Raw genomic sequence first — 24,369 nt, 5'->3', positions numbered from 1 at the left:
GTATCTATAGCTCTCTCATGTATTGCCTCGTTTTTCTCTATAGACTATCTCTAAGTTAGTAAACAGTTTTGCTCTCTCTCTTTATTTAATATCTTCCAAGTAGAAAAATATGCTGATATGAATCTCCTGTAGAGAGTTTATAAATAACCATTGTGGGTGCCCTAAAAAGCATATCAGTAGTAGAAGGTACAGTAAAAAGCGTCGATAAAAAGCACACTACTCGGTACTCACATTCTCAATAGCATCAGGAATTCAGGACCATTACAGCCGCGCTGGAGAGATCTGCGCTTCTGTAATTGTGTTTGCCATTCCACAGGAGTGAGTGGCAGACAAATCGAATGAACGCAACAAAAATTGGGCACAACCCGACGCTGCCCGACAAAAACACAGCCGGCCACAGCTTCTGTACAAAATTATGTAGCATCAACGGCGAGAGCCGCTCTGTTACCACAGCAGGTTGCCGACGAGGCAGAGAGCGAACGCCCCAAGAACGTCGCCGACGACGTGCCGGCCGGCCGGAGGAGGGCCGGAGCTCGCCGCCGGGGTGCTCGTCGGCGCCATGCCGGCCATGACGCCTCCTTCGGATGCCATCGGCGTCGGCGAAGGGCCGAGGTACGTCTCGAAGAAGGACGACGTCGGCGGCGGAATCAGCGGAGGATACTGATGCGGACCTGCACGAAAAGCAAGAGCTGCATAAAGTCTCGGTTTTTCAAGGCAGAAATGGTGAACTGAGACATAATTGAGCACGAATTTTATACCTGGGCATTGAGGCTTGAGTGCTGTGGTTAACCTGAAAGATGCACAAAATGTATCGCTACGGTGAGACAACGGTTTCTGAATAGCAAAATGCGAGATGGATTTGGGACACACACACACACAAAAAAAAAAAAGCTGATCAATTACGTGGTGAGAATTGTGCCGTTCACGAATCCGCCGTAGCTGCAGGACGTGACGCTGCAGCCGGAGCTGGTCATGAGGAGAGTGAAGTTGCCGAGCATCATGCTGCTGTTGGCGCACTGCATGCTGGAGCACGTCGAGTCGGCGAGCGGCGCCGGCACGCAGAACAGGCTGCAACAGCAGAGCAAAAGCAAGCAAAGCAACGGGCAACGGCAGCGTCAGAAACAGGAGAGAAATCTCTCGGTTCGCGTAAGATCTGGAGCAGATTGAAGATGGGAGGGTGAAATCGATCGGTGCCTACTCCAAGTTGCCTGGGCCACAGCTGCACTGGACACACCGGTTGGCAGTAACTGCGTAGGTCCCGTTCGCCACCGCCAGGCCGTAGTCCGCCGTGAACGCCGGGAATGATGATGTGCACGCTGCATGTTCGAGAGAAAAAAAATGGTACTCCGTCATGATTAATTGCATGTGAGATAAATGAAGCAGAAAACGGTATAGGGATAACAGTGACGACGAGGACGAAATGGACCAATCATGTACTAACTGTAGCTAGGTACTGGCTATTGTAGTGGCCACTGATTAATTATGATAGAATCCTGTTTGTCCGTGATCTGACAGAACATCTGGGTATGGAGGGGATTGAAACTTTTGGCCACTTCCCTTCAGAAATTATCGGAACTACAATTCGGTCTAGAAACTCAGAGCAGAGTGTTTAGTTTGTTTACCAACCTCCTTTTAGGAAACAGGAAAACAGCACAGCTTTTCAGTGCTGAATCTATGTGCACAAATGAAAATCGTTAATTTTTTCAATGCATCACACATGGATCGCACTTAAGAACTCTAGAAGACCTTTCAGCTATTCACAACAGAGAAAACGACACAACACTTTCTTTCTCACAATAGTGAAATTAAAGTCTCTCTAAGTTTGTGTTGAACATTCTTAATTGTCAAATTTATGTCGTGCAATCGTGCTGCATGCTACACCTTTTTTTTCATCTCCTTTTCTTGGGTGTCAGCTTAATTGACAGCAAATGATCAAAAGGAGCAGTGGAAAGGTAAAGTTTCATGCATGGACCCTTTTATTTTAAAGCTGAGAGCGCCAGTACGTGCAGATACACAAACAGAGCATCCGAACTGGCACTAGTAAACAATTTGAGCAGACAAGCAGTGATGCGCTGCATTGCTGGCACTCATGTTTCACCTCACGAATCTTGAAGCATTTTGGCCCTGTTTAGTTACAGGATGAAAAGTTTTGGCGTGTTACATCGGATATATGGACATAGACTTAAAGTATTAAACGTAATCTAATAAAAAAATAAATTATAGATTCCGCCTGTAAACTGCGAGACAAATTTATTAAGCCTAATTAATTCATCATTAGCACATATTTACTGTAGCACCACATTATCAAATCATAGCGCAATTAGGCTTAAAAGATTCATCTCACAATTACACGCAATCTGTGTAATTAGTTTTTTTATCTATATTTAATTCTCCATGTATATGTCTAAATATTCGATATGACAGGATAAAAAGTTTTTGCATAGGAACTAAACATGGCCTTTCTGATATCAAAGCTAGATACTCCCTCCGTCCCAAAATATAGCAACTTAGGATCGGATTAGACGCATTCTAGTACTACAAATCTGCACATGCCCGTATCCAGAATTCGGAGTAAATCTCATGCTCGCAGTAGCAAGGCTTGTGGCCAGTGCGGTTACTGCATTGCACTAAATTACCAAGGACACACTAGACTAATCACATTACTGTCAGTATAGTACTCCTACTGCTACTTCTTACTGAGTATGGAGTAAAATTACCAACCAAATTTGTCGGTTAACCACCCATGGCCATGGATCTAATTACCAACGAACCACGCAATACATCTCGGTAGCACAAAGCAACAAAACCAAAAACTACCAGATCCAAGAAGAAGCTATGAATTGAAGCTAGAAAAGGGCTCACCTGGCAGCGGGACGACGATGATGTCACCGGCGGCGAGCTCGGGGGTGGCCATGTCGTTGACGCTCATGAGGTCGGTGGCCGTGGTCCGGTACCTCTGCGCGACTGCGGCGACGGTGTCCCCCTTCCCGGCGACGTACGTGAGGTACACCGCGGGGAGGCCGTTGTCGACGCCGCCGAAGCAGGCGCAGTGCAGCGGCACGAACAGAGTCGTCCCGGCGTCGACGGCGGCGTCGGGCTTGGCGCCGAGGATGCCGTTGGAGTCGCTGATCCAGTCCGGGGTGGTGAGGCCGCCGTAGACGGAGGAGGCGACGGAGGCGAGCGTGTCGCCCGGGCGCGCAACGTAGCGCACGGTGGTGACCCTGCGGATGCCGTCGGAGCAGGCGCAGGGGACGGGCACGCGGAGCGGGAGCCCCGCGGGGAGGATGCGGTCGGCGGGGTCCGGGACGGCGAAGTCGATGGAGTTGGCGGCGAGGATGGCGAGCGGGTCGGCGGAGAAGAGCGCGGCCAGCTCGGCGAGCTTGAGGTCGGCGTAGAGCGTGTAGGAGAGCAGCGCTGGGCAGGCGGTGGAAGAGGAGCAGGACTCCAGCGTCGACTTGGACCGCGCGGGCGCGACGGCGGCGGCGGCGGCGGCGAGGAGGAGGAGGAGGAGCAAGGGTGGTGGCATGATGATGGCGACGGTGGTCGGGAGCGCGGAGGCGTGGGAGTGTGTGCGACTGCGAGCCAGTGAGAGTGGAGACTGTTGACCTGGAGTGGGGCGATGTCGAGAGAGTGCTTTGCTTTGGAAAGCGTGCGGGGGGTTTTGGATCTTGTGTTCGGCTGTGCAGAACTGCAGACCTGGGATCACATGAGGTGTGAGTACGGGAGGGTGAGGTTTTTACGAGGGTGCTTGCGAGTATCTGCGAGACTGCAAATGCAGAGGATCCAGATCTGCGAGAAGCTGGTGTTGGTTCGTTCGAATTTTGTTTTGTGCCGTTTGTATTCTGATCCAATCTGATTTTGATCAGATCAACGGAGTTGCTTGGCATCTTGGCAGTGTACGGTTGCGTCTTTTCCTTTTTGTCCTGAAGAGCGTGCTGATTAGGAGAAATTGTCCTATTCATACTCCTCTACTAGTACCCCTACCTCCGTTCGTATAATATAAGGGCATCCACAATGTAAGACACTTCTAGAGTGTCCTCACTAACTGAGGAGACTTGTAGGAAACTCAGCTCGCAATAGGAGGTATCTCTGGATGGGCTCCTCAAAATCTGAAGCAACCCGATGAAGATACTACAGCCCACAATGGGTATCTTGGCCCAAAGTAACCCCAGATGAAAAATCCCCAAATAACCCTCCCAGCCCATTCTTCTTTTTTCCTTCTCTTTTCTTCCACCCTCTCTTCTCACGTCTTCTTTCTTCTTCTTCTCGCCCTCCTCGTCGACCATTCGCCGCCCCCGCCTCCCAGCCTGCCGCCGCCACCTCCCTCCTCTCTCCCCCGCCGCTCGCCGCCACCGCTTCCCTCCTCGCCCTCCCCAGCCGCCGCCGCGCCTCCCTCCTCGCCCTCTCTAGCAGCCGCCTTCCTCTTCCCTCCGCCTCCACCAGCCGTGTCCCACCGTCGTCGCAGAAGTGGTTCCAGCGCCGGCGGCGGCGGATCCGGCACCGAGGCGGGCAGATCTGGTGGGCGGACGCGGCCGTCGAGGTGGCGGGTGCAGTCGTCGCCGGGTCATCGTCATCCTCTCCGTCGCGGAAGCCGAGCCCGTCGCCGGTTGGTGGCCGCCGGCTGCCGCGGCGGTGGCCGGATCTGGTCGTCACCGTCGCGGATCCTCGTCGTCGTCGCCTCTCTCTTCTCTCTCTCTCGTTGCCATGCCGCCGGTGAGGGGCAAGAAAGGGAAACGCCAGGAGAGAAGGTAGGAGATGGGGCACCGGGTCGCCACAACGCGTAGCCTCGAGGGAGTGTCTCTGGAAAAAGTGAGCTGGGGAGCTAGAGGGGCGCGTTCCCCGCGTGAGGGTCGCACCTCCCTCTAGAGACACGCCGCGCGGACGGACGGCGGACGGCATGAGCGGGGGGACGACCCAGGGACACCGACTGTGGATGGCCTAAGAAATTTTGTTTCTATAATTTGTCCCGCAATATAAGTTACTATTTGGAATCCCAAGATAACACAATCCCTTTCCCATTCATCAATTTTTTTGCTCCCTCATCCATAAATATAAAAGATTTTGGTTAGATGTGATGTATCATAGTACTAAATCCTTTACATTTAGGGACAAGGAGAGTATTACTTTATTCTTCCACCTATCAACTCTTTGCTAATTTATTCCACATATATCAAATCTTGTACAATTTTATCCTCCTATCTACCACAATTTGTATTATTTTATCCTCCTATGGTACAATTGTGTTAACTAAGGATAATTTGGTGAAGGAATTAGAATGATAGTTTAAGATGTTGTTTTTTATGAAAAATGAAACCATCTACCATCTATTCATTGAATGTCATTTTTTGAGATTTCTTTGGAGATATGTACACATTTCTTTTGATTTACATCCTCCACAAAGTATGTCTCATATATTCGGGAATTGGCTTGTTGGTGTTGATAAAAGAATTAAGAATCTTATTCTTGTTGGAGCATCCGCTTTATGTTGGGCTCTCTGGCTTAGTAGGAATGACATGGTTTTTGATAAATCACCATCAAAATCTTATTTACAGGTACTTTTGAGGGCAACGTATTGGCTCTGGTGTTGGACCCAATTACAAAGGTGTAAAGAAGATATCAGCCTAATTAATGATGCATGTCCTAAACTTGAGTCAACGATTATGCAGCTCTTCCCCAACTTCGGATGGAGGTTCTCAAATAGAATTCAATAGTTGTGTGATCTTTATCTTGTTGGTGTCTATTAGTTTGTGCTTGTTTAAAATTTTCATTCTGTGGTTCTAGACTCACTGTGTGAGTTTGTTATTGTGTGAACTATGTAATAATTGGCTGTAACTCGTTTGAGCAAAGGCCGAAATATTTTATTCCATTATCTTAAAAAAATATGTTGCTACTTCCTTAATTTATGTTAAAAACTGTATAATCTCTTGTATTATGGGATGGATGGAGTACTTTCATCATTTTAAAATAAGTGGTATTTTAATATTAGAAAATACTACAGAACAAGTTCTGTGAGTGGGGCAATGTGTCAGTACTTCTTCGGTAGTGTAGGATGGGAACTAATCCTTCATGCACGCAAAACGGAGTGGTTTATTAGCACATGATTAATTAAGTATTAGCTTTTTTTAAAAAAAAAGATTAATATGAATTTTTAAAGTAACTTTTGTATAGAAAATTTTTACAAAAAACACACACTGTTTAGTAGTTCGAAAAAAGTGCGCGCAAAAAACAAAAGACGTGAGTTGGGAACATGAAGTGCCAAACTCAGCATGGACAATTATGCATACACGCTTTTCAAACTATTAAACAGTGTGTCTTTTACAGAAATTTTAAAACGATGCTATTACTACGACGGCGGTGCCCCTCCCCGTCGACCGCCTCCAGATCGATGCCGCCGACGCGATGGCGCCCTTGCCCTCCCACTACGTCACGAGAGAGAAGGTGAAGAGAAGGGGGGAGAAAGAGAAGGGATAGGGAGGGAGGAGGAAGAAGAGAAAGACAGAGGATGACATGTGGGCCCACATTTTTTTCGAGTAAATGACATATGGGACCTACGAATATTTTCTAATGCCACATAAACGTCATGTGGGATGAAGCCAACAACGCCACGTCAGCAAAACCGCCCTCCAAAACCACTGAGGGGGATCAAATTGCACTGGTTTGAATAGTTCGGGGAGTCGTCCTATCCGGTTTTTGCGATTGAGGGTCACGGATCAGATTCAGGTTACTTTTTAAGGGAGCCAAAGTGGACTTATTCCTAGTCTGATAGTAACCGACTAACCGTTGCTTTCTGGGCCGTGTTGTACTGGAGCACAGGTTATGACGTGCGGAGGCCCAAAGAGTTTTGGGCCGTGGGGGTTGCTTATCTTGCCATCCTTGACGCGCGCTGAGCTGGCCCAGACGCCCCCAGTTCCCCTTCTCTGATGCTTTTTTTTTAACGACTCGCACGAGACGGTGCGAAGTTCTAATTACAAGATTATAACCCTGGAGGGTCGTAACCAGGAAAAAGAAAAAAACAACACCACCCACACACCGACATCGCCAACACACAAGCCCAGGAGAAGGCTAGCACCGGACCGGCCGCCGCTAAGCGTGACCAGCCGCCACTAGACTAACAAAGGGACACAGCTGAGATCGCTCCCTAGGGGATGCCAAAACGACGTCTTCAAGAAGAGAAGCGACGGAAAAACCGCCACTGCCGTCCGTCGGGACTCAAAGGAGCCAAGACTAGGCTTTCGCCCGGCAATCGCCCTTGAGGGGTGAGACCTACGGCTGACACACCGATGCTCCACCACCACACAAGCTCTGCCGACATGTGGGACCCCTGCACCGGCGTCCCCTGCCGACCAGCCTTCGTGCGCCGAAGATCGCGCCACACCCACCAGCAGCTCCTCCTCACACCTAGGTCGCCTCCTCTACCGCCAGCCGCGCCTCTCGTGCTAAGCCGGCCGCCTCCACCGGACGCGCCTCTCGCGCCAATCCGGCCTCCCTCCATCGGCTGCACCTCTTGCGCCAAGCCGGCCTCCAACTCTGCCGCCCGCGCCTCTCGCGCCGAGCCGGCCTCCACTGCCATCGGCTGCGCCTCTCTGCGCCAAGCCGGTCTCCGACCCTTCCACCAAACGATGCCGCGTCGGCCAAATGCAGCCATCTCCCACGCCCTCAGCTAGCCGTCCAGGGCCGCCATGCCTCCGGTGACTGCTGTCGCGGCCACCAGCCACCGCCTCCGTGAGCCGCCGCCACTGCCAGCAGCCGCTTCGTTGTCGCCATTCGCCATGCTGCCGCCAAGTCCTTCGCCGGCGTCGTCGGCCGACGCCGTCGCTGCCAACTGCCGCGGCCACACCGCCGCCGTCGCCAACTGCCGTTGCCAGCCGTCGCAAGTCGGCCAACGTCTCCGACCACCACAGCCGGCTACCCTCCAAATCCGGCCGAGAGGCGCGGATCTGGGGGCACCGCCGCCGTCGCCGCGCAGGGACCAATACCGCCGCCTTCGCGCCCTCGGCCGACGCCATCCCCGCCGCCTTGAACCACCATGACGCCGTCACCACCACCACCAGAACCACCGCCGCCCAGCTCAACCCCGTCACCAGCCGCCAGCTCGCCGGCACTATCTCCGCCGTGGCGGCCTTGCCGTTGCCAGCCAGCCACGGCCGTCGTGTCGCGCTGCCAGCCACAGCTGCCCACCGGCCAGCCACGGCCGTCGCGCCACTGCGCCTGCTGCGGCCGCCCGCTCCCCCAGCCGTAGCGCTTGCCGCCGATGCCGCGTCTCCCCGCCGACGCCACGCTTCCGCACCACTGCTGACCAGCCACGGCCGTCGCGCCATCGGCGTCGCCGCATCTGCCGTGCTCCCGCACCACCACGGCTCAGATCCGGCAGCGGAGACGTCGGATCCAGCCGCCACTCGCCTCGTGGCCGATGCTGGGCGCCGGATCCGGTGGTGGCGGCGCCGGATCCGCTGCTCTTCGCCACACCGCCGCCGCGGCCTTCCCGAAGCTCCGCGCCGCCTGGGTTGGAGCCTCGCCGCCGCCATCCCAGCGGCCGCACGTTTTCCGGCGACGTGCTCCGACGGCGGCGAGGCCAGAGAGAGGAGGGGTGTGGCGGCGGTGCTAGGGTTCACCCCCGGTTGCCCGCGCGAGGACGACAGGGAGCCCAGTTGACTCCCCTTCTCTGATGCTCAGTTGACGTGTGCGTGTTTACAATGTTAACACAAGCATTAACCTCGAAAACCACTGTATAATAGTAGTATGTATTTCATCCTAAAAACGACAAAAACATGTGGCTTGTCTAGTTGTCTAGCTAGTTAGGCATGAATCTACAAGCTAGCATCATTCTCGTCAGCCGGTCAGTTATAATCTTCAATTAACGTATTCCCAGAGTGATCCAGTCTTATTTTTTCCAGTTCTTATCACGCAGGAAATTACAGGACACAATATCTGCTGCAATTTGATGGTGATGTTGTTGAATTAAGATTTAGGAACATTAATTGGTTTGAGTTATCTAGCTAGGCAGAAATTTGGGGTCGACAAGGACAACTAGTGATGATCATTGCGTTGATCTTTCTGTCTTCCAGAGATTACCAAAGCATCGATCAATGTCAACGCATGTGCTCGTCAGTTTCACGAACAGAGTCATCGATTGCTCCAAGTCTGCATACTGTACACCAAATTGATCTCATCAACGACATGAACCTTGGATTCTACCTCAAGTGGAGGCGCTAAGCTAGCATGCATCCTTCTGAAACCATCATAGGCATCGACATTTGACGTACCAATGTTCATCATTGTACTCGATCAAGACAACATATGATTAGTAGTACTGCTGCAATTACATATCTGAAGATTTTTCTGAAAATGCAATGTCAGTATGCAGCGCACTAGTAAACTGCAGTCTGCAGAAGAACACACATGGAACATAAATCCCAGAGAGAAAACGATCTGGCGCCTTGAAGTGGTGCAACTTGTGGTAGTAGTTTTTCGCCGTGTAAATGGCATCGTCGATCAATTCACAGCTGCTGCGTGAGCGAAGTAATGAGGCTAGCTATAGCCGTGTCCCTGCTTAAATGCGTCGGCAGTTACGTTCATGTCCTCCGGTCCTCCCCTTGTTCTGACTGTCAGAGTGACAGTGCTCACGTTTACTACCACCCTGAACCCAGTGAATACTAGCATTATTGCTACGTACAGTACTAGCATAGTACCACGATGCAGTGCTTCACAAATCACAATATGCATGCACGTACAGTTTCTGAATTTCATCTCCAAGATCTGCATGCATGGCTGTTGATATAAGTTTTCAGAGAAGAACACCTGCAGCAATTAAATCCGTGCAATGCATGGGTGTGATATCATTTTCATGTAAACATAGTTAAGAACTTGATGAGATCGAGATTTGATGCCAATGCAGAAATGCAAGGTGTTGAGGTGCATAAAACTGCAGGGTAGCAGTTGATTCAGAGTCAGTGAGAACTGAGAAAATGAGAAGCTCGCAGCATGCGTTTCCCCGCATGAGCAGCATGCCTGACACACATATACACTGCTCACTGTCTACAAAAACACATATACACTATATAGAGTAACTGGTCCTTAGCTATCCAGGGTTTCCTTCTAGATAGAACCAAAACCTTGGATTCTTGATGAGCAAACCTAGATCTTTGTTAAACTTTGCTTGTTCATATGCTGATAAAACAAAGCAAGAGCTACTCCAGTTACAGCTAAAAGCAAATGAAAATTTCCGGGTTAATACTTAATACACAAGAACAAGAACTGGAGGTGATAAACATATAACATACCAGTGCACCACACTCGGATGAGAGACATATTGTGCAGATGCTGGTTAAAGGGATTGAAGCCTGGTCCGAGATCACCAAGCATCCTGTGCCTCCATGAATGAACATTTTGCACAATGTGGAGACCTTGAACCAGACAACAATCCCCTTAACCTAACTTCAGCCTGGACATGCCATGCACTCCAAAACAAGAACTCCTATCAAAATCAAACTGATTCAGAGATGCCAAGATGGAGTCCACCATGGACAGTGGGGAAGAGGAAGAAGAAGAAGAAGACACGCCAAGAGAGGTAGCTACTGATCGAGCCATCAGTGCAGTAGAGCGCTGGTGTTTTTGAAGAGGGAGAGGAGGGCAGTTGGCGCAGCTCCTTGGGATGGGCCGCGCGAGCTGAATTGCCATTTATTGAGGGGCTAGCTTACCAATTACCATTGGGCACGAGCTGCTCTGATGGCTGCTGCAAATGGGACTTTTATGACCTGTGGTGTACTGGTACAGCGTATGAGAGGGAGGAGGACATTGTATGTTCATACCTTCAGACTCAGTCATGTGTGGAGTGCAGAGGGGGGAGCTGGTGATAGCATTACACTCGAGTCACAAATATGTGGGGTTTTTGGCCATCTTCGTAATTGTCCCTGTCACAAATACTAGATATGGACCTGTTTGGTTGGTTGGATGCCTAGGCAAAATAGGAGAGGAGAGGAGGATTATTTGGATGGAGCAACTTAGCTAGAAACGATTGATTCTTTTGGAAATTCAGAAAATTATAGATTGAATGTGCCACATCCAACCCGAATCCCTTATATTTTGGAACGGAGGATTATAAACATAACAAATAGCTTAGAAAAAGTGGTTCAAATTAATCATTTTATTAGAAGCGTGGCATAAATAATCTTAGTCCAATAATCCATTTGGAACATGGTTATATGACAAACATTTTGATTAGTGCCATACATTCACCGGTTGGCACAAAAACTAAGCCCAATTTGTATCTGCATAGTTATTCCCTCCATCCCAAAATATAATCACTTATCGAGCTTTTTCAAAGATTAGGGAGAGAGGTGAAATTAAATTGGAATGGTTGTTGGTTGATACTACTAGGAAGTAGTTTGCAAAATTAAATGAGAGATCATTGCCATTTGCTGAGACGAGGAAGTAAATGGAGAAGTTGCTATATTCAAGCATGCAGTTTAAATGCTAGAAGTTACTATATTTTGATAGGGAGTGAGTACAAATTTTTGCTAAACATGTGTATGTATGATTTCCGAGCCCTAAAAATGGCATACTCCCTCCGTTTCAAAATGTTTGACACCGTTTACTTTTTAGTACGTGTTTGACCATTCGTCTTATTCAAAAAATTTAAGAAATTATTTATTATTTTCATATTATTTGATTCATTGTTAAATATACTTTCATGTACAAATATGGTTTTACATATTTCACAATTTTTTTTGAATAAGACGAATGGTCAAACATGTGCTAAAAAGTCAACGGTGTCAAACATTTTGAAACGGAGGGAGTACTACTTAAGCAACAAAGTCTGGCAAGTTGAGACATTCAGTACTACGAATCTGGACAAGCTCCTAGTCTAGATCCGTAGCACTCGAATGTGTCACATCTAACTGAAATCTTTTATATTTTGGTACGGTGGTAGTAGTATTTTGATTAACTCTTTCTTATAAACAAATCAATCATCTATCAGGTTTCATCCGCATCCGGTCTTAAAAAAAACATGCCTTAGCCGAAGCTATTTGTCTAAGATCTACTTCCTTCGACTCGTATTAAGTTAATATAGTACGAGATGTGACGTTGCATATTACCACAAATCTAGACAGGATATGTCAGATCTCGTACTAGATTAACTTAATATGGAATGGAGGAAGTAGCAAGTGTGGCTATAAAGTTTATAAAAACCCTTAAAACTTCCATCAATTTATAATGCCAATAGAATTAATAATATTTGAAGCATTTAGGTAGCAATATATATTTAGGTTTCCCTTTACAAACTTTCATTTGATGGTAGTAGGAAAATGAATTTTGGTCACACCAAAATTTTGGAGACGTGGCAAGGGTTTTTTTTTTTTTTGTCACACCATGGTGAATGGGGTGGCACTTTGTTGCACACGCTGACAACTCACCAACATATCTACTAGCTTTTTTTTTGTTCTAAATGTTTAAATTTTAATTTTACCAAAATGCCTCATTTTACAAAATTGAATTTGTCCAGAGCCAGAGGTACGCCCATGTGAGCAGTCATTTGTGTCCTGCTCAGCCAGGCTGTGAATGGACCGAGCTGGAGGCCCTGCCATTATCTTTGACGTGGTTGAACCTCATTGGTTGCAGCAATTATGGAGTCATGATGCGGTAGTGATTGAGATGGAGAGGAACAGGAACGCAGCAAAAGCTGATATCTCGATAAACGGGAGCATCACAGCTCTCCATGTACTACGCATTCAAGACTACAGTACGGGATGGTTGGAGTAGTTCCGCATGGGTCTTTCTTTTTTTTTCCCTTCATTTTGTTTAAACCGTCTAGAGCAAGTATAATAGTAAGTACAATAGTAGAGTATTAGCCAGCTATAAACATATTTAAATGAGATAAAAGATGAGAGAGAAGAGTAGCAGGCTACAGATCGGTAGCCAGCTGCAGTACAGACTCCAAAATGCAATATGTGTATGACATGTGAGACCATATATTAATAGTATAGTAAGCAACTATGGTATGAATTGTCTATTAGATTAGCTATAAATGAATTAGAGCTAGTAGTGGGCTATACTATTAAACTTGCTCTTATGTGATGATGCATGATGCACTTGCAGAGTTCAACTAAAGTTGAACGAGAAAGAAAAATGCTAATAGCAACATAAACATAAAACAGATGGAGAAAATAGACAAAACAAAAATTAAGTTTACATTTTATATGGCGTATGAAGCACAGGAATAAACTGCCTCAAAAACTTAGTACATGAATAGACAAACAAAGAAGAGTATGGAGAAGATATCCTTACCCCTGCATTCCAAATGACAGTATAACATTTATACTACATTCGTTCCTAATTAAGTACTGCACTTCCATAAGTACTGCACTTCCACTATTTTAAAGGCAAATTACCGGAGCAGAAAAATAACTTAAATGCCATTTATTAAATGAGCGATGGTTGGAACGGCGGGGATGATTGGTACTAAGATAGAAAGAAATTAAAATGATGAGTGGTTGGATTAAAAAAAATTAGAAATATAGTACTAGTACACTTGTGAGTAAATTGTAATAGCGGTATATAAACTTGTCAGATGTGTGCAATCTAGTGCATAAACTTATAAAATATTTATTTTGGTGCACGAACTTATTTGGTGCATGCGATCAAGACCAAAATCACTTGACAAGGATAATCTTGCTGATTTTGTTGTTGATTTGAATGCTATGTAAACATGTGTCTCAGAAAAATATCACATAGATAAAGATCTGTTTAGCAATACATATAATTAGGTATATTGATTGCATAAAGAAAGTTCGGTCCTGTTCACTTTGATGTCATTTTTAACCTTATCAAATTTTGGTAAAGTTGGCAAAAAAAAAGTGGCTACATTTAGTTTGCTACAAAATTTTGGTAACTATATAGAAAATCCTGCCAAAATTTTAATAAGTTGCCAAAATTTTCGCATTTTTGACATTACCAAAATTTGGTAAGATTAAAAATAGCATCAAAGTGAACATGCACGAAGTGTGAGCCGTACATGGCCGTTGTATGCTCGGTTGCCCCGTTCCAAAATACATGGGCCTTTTGGGGGTGAAGTGTGAACCATGCATGGGCCGCTGTGTGCTCGGCCTGCTCCGGCCCATCATTTACTGGGCCGGTTTACCCGCCCACGTCGCCACGAGCGGCGAACCACCAACCCAAAATCCGGCGACTTCGCAGCAGCCGGGGGGACGAGGAGAGGAGAGAGAACGGGGAGGCGTCTCAAAACGCCACCGCCGCGCGCGCCCTAAAACCCCAGCAACCAACCTCTCGTCTCCGCCGCTTCGCCCTCCTCCGGCCGCCCGTGCAGGCGGTGCAGCCTCCCCTCCCCCGTCTCCTCCCTACCTCGGGGGGAAACGGGGCCCCGCGGTGGTGAGTCTCTTTCGATCTCTGCTGTTCAAATCGAGCCCCTCTCGAGCTGGTAGTATCCCCCCCGCGCCGCCTTCCCGTGTTCCGGGCGGATTTGCTTGTGTGGGTTGTTTCTTTTGCTTTTTAGGTTCTTGATTAGACTTCTTGATCTGGGAACTGTGCACTTGATGCTTCGTGGAGGTGCCGGGAGCCGTATGTGGGGTAGTCTCTCCTCAAATTTAGGTTTTGGAATTCGGTTATGCCCCTGATGGCAATGGCACGCCCAAGTTTTACCACGTGACGTTCCCTGTACCAAAATTATTATAGGTCGTGCTCTGTTAGTGCAAAGGTAAAGATTTGGAAAATTTTTGGACATATATTTTTTGACAGAAAATGATCTTGTTGTGTGCAAACGTTTGTAAACTGTTCATAAAAACTTACATGTCACGGGTTATGAGTTCAATTGAATGAACTATCTTGTTGATACACACCCTTCCAATCAAAGTTAGGATTGATGGACTGATAGACTTAATATTTCATTGCTTCTTGTATCTAGATGCTATATGCCTGCCAGTTGGTATTTAGAACCTTGATTGCTATGTTTCTGTATTTCTGGCAATGTTGATGATAGTGCAGATTTTTTTAGTGAAGTCATGGTATTGCAAATCTGCAATTATGCTGAAGAATTTTCTAGAAGTTCTGGTTGCTGGCAACTTTACATCACCATCAGTGTTTTCTGTGCATATATGGGCCTGTTTATTTTGATGTCATTTTCAACCATACCATTTTTTTTTGGCAAAGTTGCCAAAAAATGTCTACGTTTAGTTTGTTGCCAAATTTGGTCAATACATAAGAAATCCTGCTAAAATTTATTTTGGCAATATTGCCATCTTGCCAAAATTTTGGAATTGCTAAAACTTGGTAAGGTTTATTTTGGCTACAAACTGAACAGGCCCTATGATTTCGGACATACCGTTATCTCTTGATGGGAGGGTTTGCCCACATCTTATAATTGGTCTGGCTGTTGAAATACCACTTGTTTTGCAGTACCAATGACAAGCATCAAAGCTATCCATTTTCTTTGCCATTAGGATCATCATAATTTGTTTTTTTTAATCTTTGTGGTTGAAAAAGAAAACCATGTATCTCTGGCATAAACAGATCAATTATCTCTGATATTATGTCCAGTTGTCTGTTTGATCTGACTGTTTCCATCTGGTGTCCAGTAGGAATTGTGCTAAATTAAATCAAAGGTTCAAAGTTTAGCAGTAACTTTTGTTCCCATAGAATTTGTCATCACCATATGATGAATTTGTCAATGAGTGAATATTGAACGCATGATTTATGTGATGGGTCGATTAGCTAGAATCAGACTGCATTGTTTCCAATGCACACTGATAAAACTGTAGCAGCAGTTGACATCAAGCATGTGATTTGTTATCTTTTGACCGTCGAGCAGGCTTATAATGTATTCATTTTTAGAGATAAGGAGAGTGAACAAGGAAATTATCTGAAGTAGAGTCGGCTAATGGATACAAATGTATTGACCCCCTCCGGACCAACTTCAGATCAATATACAGTTAGATAAGCCCCTTTTGTTTTTTTAATTCTGTGATGTGGACAGTATGAAATTATGTAATTATCTTTTGACGGACTCAAAATCTTATATTCTGAATGTATGCATCTTGCAGCTATTACCAAGATGACTAAAAGTATAAGGGGCAAGAAATGTTCATCTCGTCAGCTCAGATCACATAATCGGAGGCTCTTCAGCCAATGCAATTTCAAGAGAGTTGCTAACAAGGAATTGGCAGCAACAGAGAAATGTGCGTGGAAAGATTCAATCTGTCCAGTTTGCTTGGAATGCCCACATAATGCTGTCCTTCTACTTTGTTCGTCTCATGATAAAGGTTGTCGTCCATATATATGTGCAACCAATTACCACCATTCAAACTGTCTTGATCAACTCATAGATTCGCGGAGAAGCTCAAAAGATTGTGAGGACCTAGACTCCATAGAGCTTACATGCCCCCTTTGCCGTGGTGAGGTTAAGGGATATACATTGGTTGAACCTGCTCGGGAACAGTTGAACCAAAACAAGAGGAGCTGTATGCAAGATGGTTGCTCATACATGGGTAGTTATGGAGAGCTCTGCAAGCATGTAAGAAAGAAGCATCCTTCAGTGAAGCCTCATTCTGTGGACCCTGTACATACTTACAGATGGAGGCGACTTTTATTCCGGAGTTCACTGCAAGATATGATCTGTGCAACGAGTTCACCAATGGTGCGGAGGGTTTTGTATGTTATGTTGCAGTTTGAGGAGTTGATGGCATCTGTTTGGCACGAAGGTCCTCATGGAGCTATGCAAATCAATGAAATGAACTTGGCTGATCCATGATCTCAACCTCACTGAAATGTGAGAATATCTTATGCTGTTCTCGCAATGGGGTCAGTGATTTGAGCCATGCTGATCCATCATGTGTGACCTGACACAGAAAGATATAGCTTTTTTAGTTTTCTGTTCTTGAGGGAATATTTGTCACCATCTTCAGAAGAAACAGATCCTATCCTATGCTGCCATGAATTCAAGAAACCTGGTCAAATTGTGGGTGGAATGTGGAATGGCGTTGAAGGCTTTTGTTGATACTATCTCATTGTAGTCCCCCCTTTGTGTCGTGTGATGAATTGATCCTGTGCATCCCTTTTGCACTGTATTGACATTACATTCTATTCGGAAATGCAGAGTTCACTTGCTCCTGTATGTTTTATTGTTCCTACCTCCTCAGAAGGTACCCATATATGTTTGTTGTTTATGTCGCGTGACAGATTGGTGTATACTGAAGATGAAATTTGCTTAAAGGCCTCACCGCCAAGCTACGCGTGGCAAATAATTATTCGGGACAGATAATTATTGTACTGGTCTCTCCGATCGGTTTGTCGAGATGGTTTAGATTAGCACGAAGAATATGCTTTCTGATCTGAAATAGTTCCATCAGATGGTCGCTGTGCAGTTCTACAGGCAGTCAAGCAACACTTGCACTTCGAATTTCGACGCACCAGTTCACGTAAATGGCAAGGCCTTTAGAGTTTAGAGGAACTTTGGAGGAAATGAATCGTTTCATACGAAAATCCTGTAAAACTCCTGCGTTCCAAGAGGAGACCTAAACTTCGTTGATCCTCCCAACGTTCGGATCACTATCAGAATCGTCCTGTCGCTGTGCAGTGTGGCGCCAATGGCAATTGCAAGCTTGGAGTTATAAGTCAGGACTAACATAACTTCCAGTCAATATGATGAAAGTTCAGGGGATCAAACCGTAAGACGAGTGAAATGACGGTTCAACTAATCAAAGGAGTGAAACTAAGCTAAAGAATATGAGCTCGAGCAAAAACGCAAACACTAGTCATGCACTCAGACACGTCATGATCTGAAGAATATTTAGCGCAAACGAAGTTCCGCGTGCAAAGAAGGGATTTTAAAAGAAACATACGGTTCAAAATCAATTCAGATATTCACTGGTACGCACATGCAACACCAATGATATAGCCTTGTAGCATTAAGGATGATCCAGCTAGGTTCATATATATCATAATATCAATACCTGCACAACTGCATAAGCATGTCAACGGCTGCCGGCCGCATGTCATACTCTCACTGGAACCAAATGGGACAACTTGACAATCATCAGTCCAGGAAACTATTGGTCTGGACAAGTGACAAAGTTTACAGCATAAATATCAAACCAAGGTTTCTCTCCAAGGTTAACTTAAAAATGATAGTTAAACTCAGGGAGGTATATATGCTCTTCACACAAATCATAAGTTTAGATGATGATAGAGACATCACATTTGGTAAATCATATCTCCCCCTCAAAACCATGTCTGAATCATGGTAGCCCTATAATGTGTTGATAAAGCATACACCAATTTTTTGTTATCAAGTAAAGATAGAGGATGTAATTCACCGTCCTTCTGATTTGTTGAGGTACCTCTGAACTGCTTAATGCATATGGCTTCGCCCATTACTTGAAAGGAATTTGTAATATCTCCACTAATAATATGTACTCCTTTTCTACTCGTTGAAGTTTCAATTGTACTAGAAAATCGCTACCAAGTCAAATAGTGGTTTTGCCATTAATGCAAGTCAAAAGCTGAATGAAGAGACATAACAAAAAGGTACATGCATTTAGTTGTAATTAAGAAAACAAAAACATACTGTATTATTTAACTTAATGCCGTGTTAACATCTGGTCTTGGTTGCGAAACACGCTACTCCAATTTGCTGATGTGATTGAGAAACCAAAAGAGAAGGTAAACATATTTTAACTGCGATTAAGAAAAAAACACACGGTAACAGATGACCTTTTTGCAGGTGTGAACCAAACATCTGCTTCTGATACATAACATCATAATTCAGTTAGCCGATTTGATTGAAAAGGTTAACACACAGAAAGATTGAAAAAAAACACTAACAAAGATGCATTGGCGCACATTTAAACAAACAACAGAAATGTTATAGTATATAGCACAAAGTTAGCACCTAAGCATCATAAAATACATTGGTTCAGAATAACAAGGAGAACACCATAACTTGTTCTATCCCTAACTTTTGACTGAGGAATGTGCAACCTTGTCCATAAAGGTAAGTAATTAACCACAGAGATTCTATCTAGAAAAGAAAAAGACACTAATTTCCCCCTTTTAACAATGCACTACTCACCAGATATCACCCATGGACTCAGTCAGCCATCTCCAGGGCATCAAGCACCATACTCAGTGTGTCCTTCATCAGGTCCATCCGACGCAACTGCTGTCTCATCTCAGTCAGCCTGAACTTCCGCAGCTTTTCCTCCATCACCTGTGCTTTCGATCCTTCAAGCAACTCAAACGCCTTCTTGAACACTGCTCCAGTTGGATGTTGGCTGGACAGCTCCTCAACTGTTTCCCACAGGTAAGGATATACATCCTTCCCTTTCTCAAACTCACTCCTCCCTCTCACAATGGCATTCACAGCACCGATCCCAGTCCCATTGCCATTTGCCATAGTGACTGGCACTGATCTCTGATTCTTGCGGTGACGGTTATCCCGCCCACTCTCCATATCATCATCGCTCTCTCTGCCATATTGCTCCTCTTCGCTCTCACCAGCATCAGCATTATCATACCCACTTCCTCCTCCCTCACCAGCAGTACTCATTGTCCCCCAGACCTTCTTGGCAAGCTGGTAGATATTGTGGTCATGCGGAGTGGGGAATACTTCCTTCCCAGTCTTGGCGCGTGTTGCGAGCATCTGATACTTCTGCTTGAGGCGCCGGACCTTGTCACTGAGCTGTGTAGTTGATACCTTAGCACTGAGCTGGCCACGGATGTAGCTGTGGAGCTTTCCAATGTCTTGCGTTGAGCCAGGGAGCACCCCACGCTTGGTGCGGTACGTGATGAGGCCGCGGAGGATGACGAGCTCGTCGGCTTGGCTCCAGACACGCGACGGGCGCTTCGAGTGCTCCGCGGAGGAGGCCACGGCGGCGCTGCGGGGGCGCTTGGCGCGCGGCTCGGAGCCGCCCGCGGAGCGGCGGGGCGGCGGGTCCATGGGGCGGGAGCTGATGGGCTTGATGGCGGCGGCCTCGGCGCGGGAGGGGCGCGGGGGCGGGAGCGGCGAGGTGTTGCCGTCGTCGGAGTCGGCGCCGGCGCCGGCGCCAGCGGCGGCGGCCTGGTCGGCGTAGGCGTCGGACGCCAGGGGCAGCGCGGAGTCCTCGGAGTCGGAGTTGACCTCGATGGAGCGCGGCCCGCTGGGGTTGCCGGCGGCCCTGGGCGAGTCGGAGGCGGCGCCGGAGTCGGATCCGGCGGCGGAGGCGGGGGCGGCGACCGCGGAGGGAGGCGCGGCGGCGGACTTAGGGTTAGGGTTGGCGGGCGGCGGCGTCTTGGACGGGGACGGCGACGACCCGTGCCCGCGGGCCGCCTCCGCCGACGCCTCCGCGTCGGAGCCCTCGGAGGCCGATCCCCCCGCCGCCGCCGCCGCCGCCGCCGCCGCGTCGGCCTCCTCGGCGGGGCGCTTCGGTGCCATGCGGAGCAGGTTCTGGTTGGGTTGGGTGGGGAAGAGCGGGTTCCGTCTTCCGCTGCGGCTGCGCTGTGCTGTTCAGCGACTCCGACTCGCGCTTTTGTTATCTGTTTCCGTGCGTTTTTTTTTTTTATGGGAAGCGCGGCGCGGCGGCAGCGGCAGCAGCAGAGAGCTTCGGGTAGGGGTGGCCGGGTGGGGCGTTCGATTGGCAAGCGCCAAGCGAGGTGGTGGCGTGGCGTGGTGGTGGGTGGGTGGGTGGGGGTGGACTAGTGTAGTAGCGTGGATGCCGGCGCTACGTGCCAAGTCTCCAGGGTGCAGTTTAGAGTGAGGGAGTCCTAACCAAAAGGGGTGTTTGTTGTTAGCTTGCCCGGTGTACCGCGTTCAGTGGTGGCGTTCAAATATGCGTGACCACTGACGATCGAGTTCAGTGTCAGCTTTGTTTTTTTTTCTTTTGCTTAAAAAATTAGATGAAGACAATTAGCAAGCGTTTTATTGTACTCTCCGGTTTACCATCATCGAGCACAAGTTTTACAATTTAGCATCATACGGATTTGAGTAATTTAGATAAAACTATACGTACTTTAACCAAATTATTGTAAAACTATAGGTTTAAAAATGTGTATCACATAACAACAAATTTAAGTCATCATATCACGAAATTATAGATTTAGTAATGAAGTTATCAAAGAACTAGATATTTTAGACTTTATATCCATAACACTATTGAGATTACAAAAGTTGTACTTCTGTGAATTGATGTAAATATGTAGTTTTGTGAAAAAAATGTGTTGTTAAATCTACAATTTTGTGATACATTTTCTTAAACCTATAGTTTTGTTATAGATAAATCAAAGTACCTACGTTTTGTGATCTTTACGATTTTTTTACCATTTTTACTAGTGGACTAGTAACCAGCGTACTATGGTTAGATAGATTCCAAACTAAGAGAGTTGCTCTTTCTCATAAGTCGTTCCATGGCGCGTCCTCCATTCGTGTTATCGCCGATGCCCCTCCAGTCCCTTCCTCTATTCCGACGTCCTCGCCAATGACAAGAGGGGAGAAGACATGCCTCTTTCTCGATAATGGTTTATTTAGAATAAGGTCTCGAGCAGTTTGACATCTAATAAATAGTAGATTAGAATTCTCCTAGTTTGTTTTTAGAGATGGGACTATCCAGAGTTGTTTCTTTACCTCTTTGTTGATGGCCCCTACAATTGCGTGGTTTTGATGAAGATCTATGAAGTCTTATTTGTCGACTTGCCGATGATCCAACCAACAACGCCAGCTTAGAACATGGGTCATCAATTTGTTTGGTGATGTCGGCTTGGAGCTATCAAAAGGAGCAAAAATGATGACCGATGCTCGTTCAAATACCTTTGCTCGGGATTCGGATCGTCTGACGTAGTCGAAGTTACGTCAGAGGGAAGTAGCAGCGAGATGGACCACACGATCTGCATCGGACGGCCGTCAGTGAACTTAGCTACAACGAATGGGCTCACCTGGCCCACCGCAACAAAATATGGCCCAGGAACAGCCTTGCTGTCGATTGCCGCGTTCGCCCACGGCTGCCGTAAATTTGAAAAATATACTGTTCATTCAATTTTTTCTCAGGAATATTCAGGATGCAAAAACTTGTGCAGAAATATACCATCATTGTCACACTTCCGTTGCGTGAAAATGACGTGGGGATTACGTCGCGGGCAGTATCGCGCGGTGAAAGCATGAGACCGCACGGTCTCGCGCGACAACGGCGCGAGACCGTGCGGTCTCGCGGAAAGAAAGAGCGAGACCGAACGGTCTCGCAGAAGCAATTAGCGACACTGTCAAATGGGATCCATTTGATTAGTAATTAATTACTTAATTAACAATTAACTAATAATAACTAGTGATTAATTATCATGATTAGTGATTAACTAATTGTTATTTAATCTCTAATCAGGATAATTAACCACTAATTAAATCGGCAAGACATGGTATCGCTCTCTGCTTGAGCGATAGCGTTGGTTGCTTGTTCGGTATCGCTGTTTCCTTGAGCGAGACCGCGTGGTCTCGTGCTGGAACCACGCAAGACCGCGCGGTCTCGCACTTTCACTGCGCGATACCGGTCGCGACGTCATCTTCATGTCATTTTCGCGCAATGGTCGTGCGAGACCGATGGTATATTTGTGCAAAAGATTTTGCATCCCGAATATTTCTAACAAAAAATTGAATGAATAGTATATTTTCAAATTTAATTCTGCTCCCGTCACTGCTTGGTTATATGGAGGGAAAAATTGGCGCGACACAATAGACGAGGGAAAAAAAGGCGCCCTTTCGGCTGTTGCTCTGAGCTAGACGATGCAGACGATGAACCAAGGCGCAGCGACGATGCAGATGATGCACTCCGATAGTGAGTAAGTTTCAATTGGTTGCCTCTCTTCTACTGTATCCCACTTGAATGCCTTGTTATAATTGATCAACCTCTTGTTATTAGGTTTCCTTTGATCAAGCTTTCTTCTTTTCACATGGAAGAAATATCTAAGTGAAGATACATTTAAATCTCTGCTGTCAAAATTGTGAGATGGAAGAAGAAAGGTATGTCAAACAACTTCATGCTTATCTTTGCAATTTTTTTCAGTCATCTTGTGTATGCGCTTTGCAAATTCTTTTCACTATGTGTGTACACAAGTCATATACTTGATGATGATGTTTTTCTATATAGAGAGAGGCTACTGCCATGTATGGTCCCCCATGTTGGTATGGAATTCAAATGTTCAGATGAGGCTGGGATGTTTTGGCATAGATATGGAGGTCAAAAAGGCTTTGAGGTTAGAAAAAGGTACACAAAGAAAATCAGATGGTGAAGTAACATCATATAGGTTTGTTTGTGGAAATGAGGGTCATCGAGGAAATGACAAAAGGGATCATCTAACAAAGTGTCCTCGAGCTGAAACCAAAACTAATTGTCAAGTTCGTATGAGTGTAGCAATGGACAAAAAGAAGGGAAACTATAAAGTGTCTGAGTTGGTTCTTGAACACAATCACCCCTTGCACTTGCATGAAACCTTGCACTTGATGGCCTCGTAAAGGAAAATTTCAGATTTACAAGCTTTTGAAATTGAAACAGCAAACGATTCTGGAATTGGGCCAAAGACGGCATATGAGTTGGCTAGTCGACAAGTTGGTGGATCACATAATCTAAGCTACAACATTCGTGATCACAAGAACTATTTGCGGAGCAAGCGCCAAAGGGAGATGGCATATGGTCAAGAAGGTAGAACTATTTGAGAACTCAAGGATGGATGCTTGCTTTCGCTATAAATTCCTCTCCCACAAATTTCTCAACTTGGCACAACAAGCTGCTAGCTATCCAGAGTGCACCTTGTTAGTAAACAATGCCCTTGACAACCTTAGCAAGCAAATTGAAGAGCAACTCAGTGGATGTGCTAGTATCTCGGATCCAAGTATAACTCACACGGAGGTTACGCCCCCAAACAATTTGTTGAGTAATGCACACCTAAAGAAAAAGGATCGGAGGTTCGTGTTAGAAGTTCAAAGCGAACAAGAAATTGGCTTGATAAAAAGCGTAGGACTAGGACCAGACAACAAGGGAAAGGGAAAAAGGGAAAAAGTTCGAAGGTATGTTATACAAAAAGTTCCAACACTATGTTACTATTCAGTACTATGTTTTATGGATCCTCTGATACTCTTTTCTTGAAAGGAACAAAATAATGGGGGAGATGCGGACCATGTTGGTGCAATGGCACAAATGGTAGAGGATAGTGTTTCCAGGGACCAGGAGAAGCTTGGAGAATACAGTTTCTTTTAATTTGCAGGGGCCTATTAATGATGATATTTTTACTGAAGTACCATTTTGGGAATAAAGTTGTGCTGTGGAGAATAACCCAAGTTTAGCTGCACTTAGTACAAGTCTGATGAAGTTGGGGCAAAAATTTCAGGAAAAACTTATTTTGTGT

The 24,369-nt window shown here is 46.2% G+C and overlaps 3 protein-coding genes and 1 long non-coding RNA gene across 6 annotated transcripts; 1 reads left to right on the top strand and 3 right to left on the bottom strand.

Moving 5' to 3' along the window:
* Positions 1–111: 111 nt before the first annotated feature.
* LOC4347230 (lysM domain-containing GPI-anchored protein LYP4-like) lies at positions 112–3,708 on the bottom strand. Its single transcript, NM_001422781.1, has 5 exons — positions 2,863–3,708; positions 1,199–1,316; positions 904–1,068; positions 759–790; positions 112–671 (listed from the first exon to the last, which is right to left on the bottom strand). Exons 1-5 carry the CDS (start codon positions 3,524–3,526, stop codon positions 445–447), a joined length of 1,206 nt encoding a protein of 401 aa, NP_001409710.1. The 5' UTR covers positions 3,527–3,708; the 3' UTR covers positions 112–444.
* A 6,205-nt stretch (positions 3,709–9,913) lies between these two features.
* On the bottom strand, positions 9,914–10,585 carry LOC112936381 (uncharacterized). The gene is made up of 2 exons (XR_003238482.2): positions 10,281–10,585; positions 9,914–10,202 (listed from the first exon to the last, which is right to left on the bottom strand). It is a non-coding gene; the product is annotated as an uncharacterized lncRNA (long non-coding RNA).
* Positions 10,586–14,206: 3,621 nt separating this feature from the next.
* On the top strand, positions 14,207–17,122 carry LOC4347228 (uncharacterized). 3 transcript variants are annotated; one of them, XM_026020408.2, is made up of 3 exons: positions 14,207–14,385; positions 15,844–15,901; positions 16,053–17,122. In XM_026020408.2, exon 3 carries the CDS (start codon positions 16,064–16,066, stop codon positions 16,757–16,759), a length of 696 nt encoding a protein of 231 aa, XP_025876193.1. In that variant the 5' UTR covers positions 14,207–14,385; positions 15,844–15,901; positions 16,053–16,063; the 3' UTR covers positions 16,760–17,122. The 3 variants fall into 3 exon arrangements, with proteins under 3 accessions (XP_025876193.1, XP_025876192.1, XP_015611804.1); XM_026020407.2 differs by having other exon boundaries at positions 15,844–15,940; XM_015756318.3 differs by lacking the exon at positions 15,844–15,901.
* Positions 17,123–18,850: 1,728 nt separating this feature from the next.
* Positions 18,851–20,518, bottom strand: LOC4347227 (STOREKEEPER protein). The gene has a single exon (XM_015756316.3). It carries the CDS (start codon positions 20,417–20,419, stop codon positions 19,097–19,099), a length of 1,323 nt encoding a protein of 440 aa, XP_015611802.1. The 5' UTR covers positions 20,420–20,518; the 3' UTR covers positions 18,851–19,096.
* Positions 20,519–24,369: the final 3,851 nt, after the last annotated feature.

This window comes from Oryza sativa, chromosome 9, assembly GCF_034140825.1.
Source record: "Oryza sativa Japonica Group chromosome 9, ASM3414082v1".
Classification (NCBI taxonomy): Eukaryota; Viridiplantae; Streptophyta; class Magnoliopsida; order Poales; family Poaceae; genus Oryza; species Oryza sativa.
This window is presented reverse-complemented; position numbering and strand designations above follow the sequence as displayed.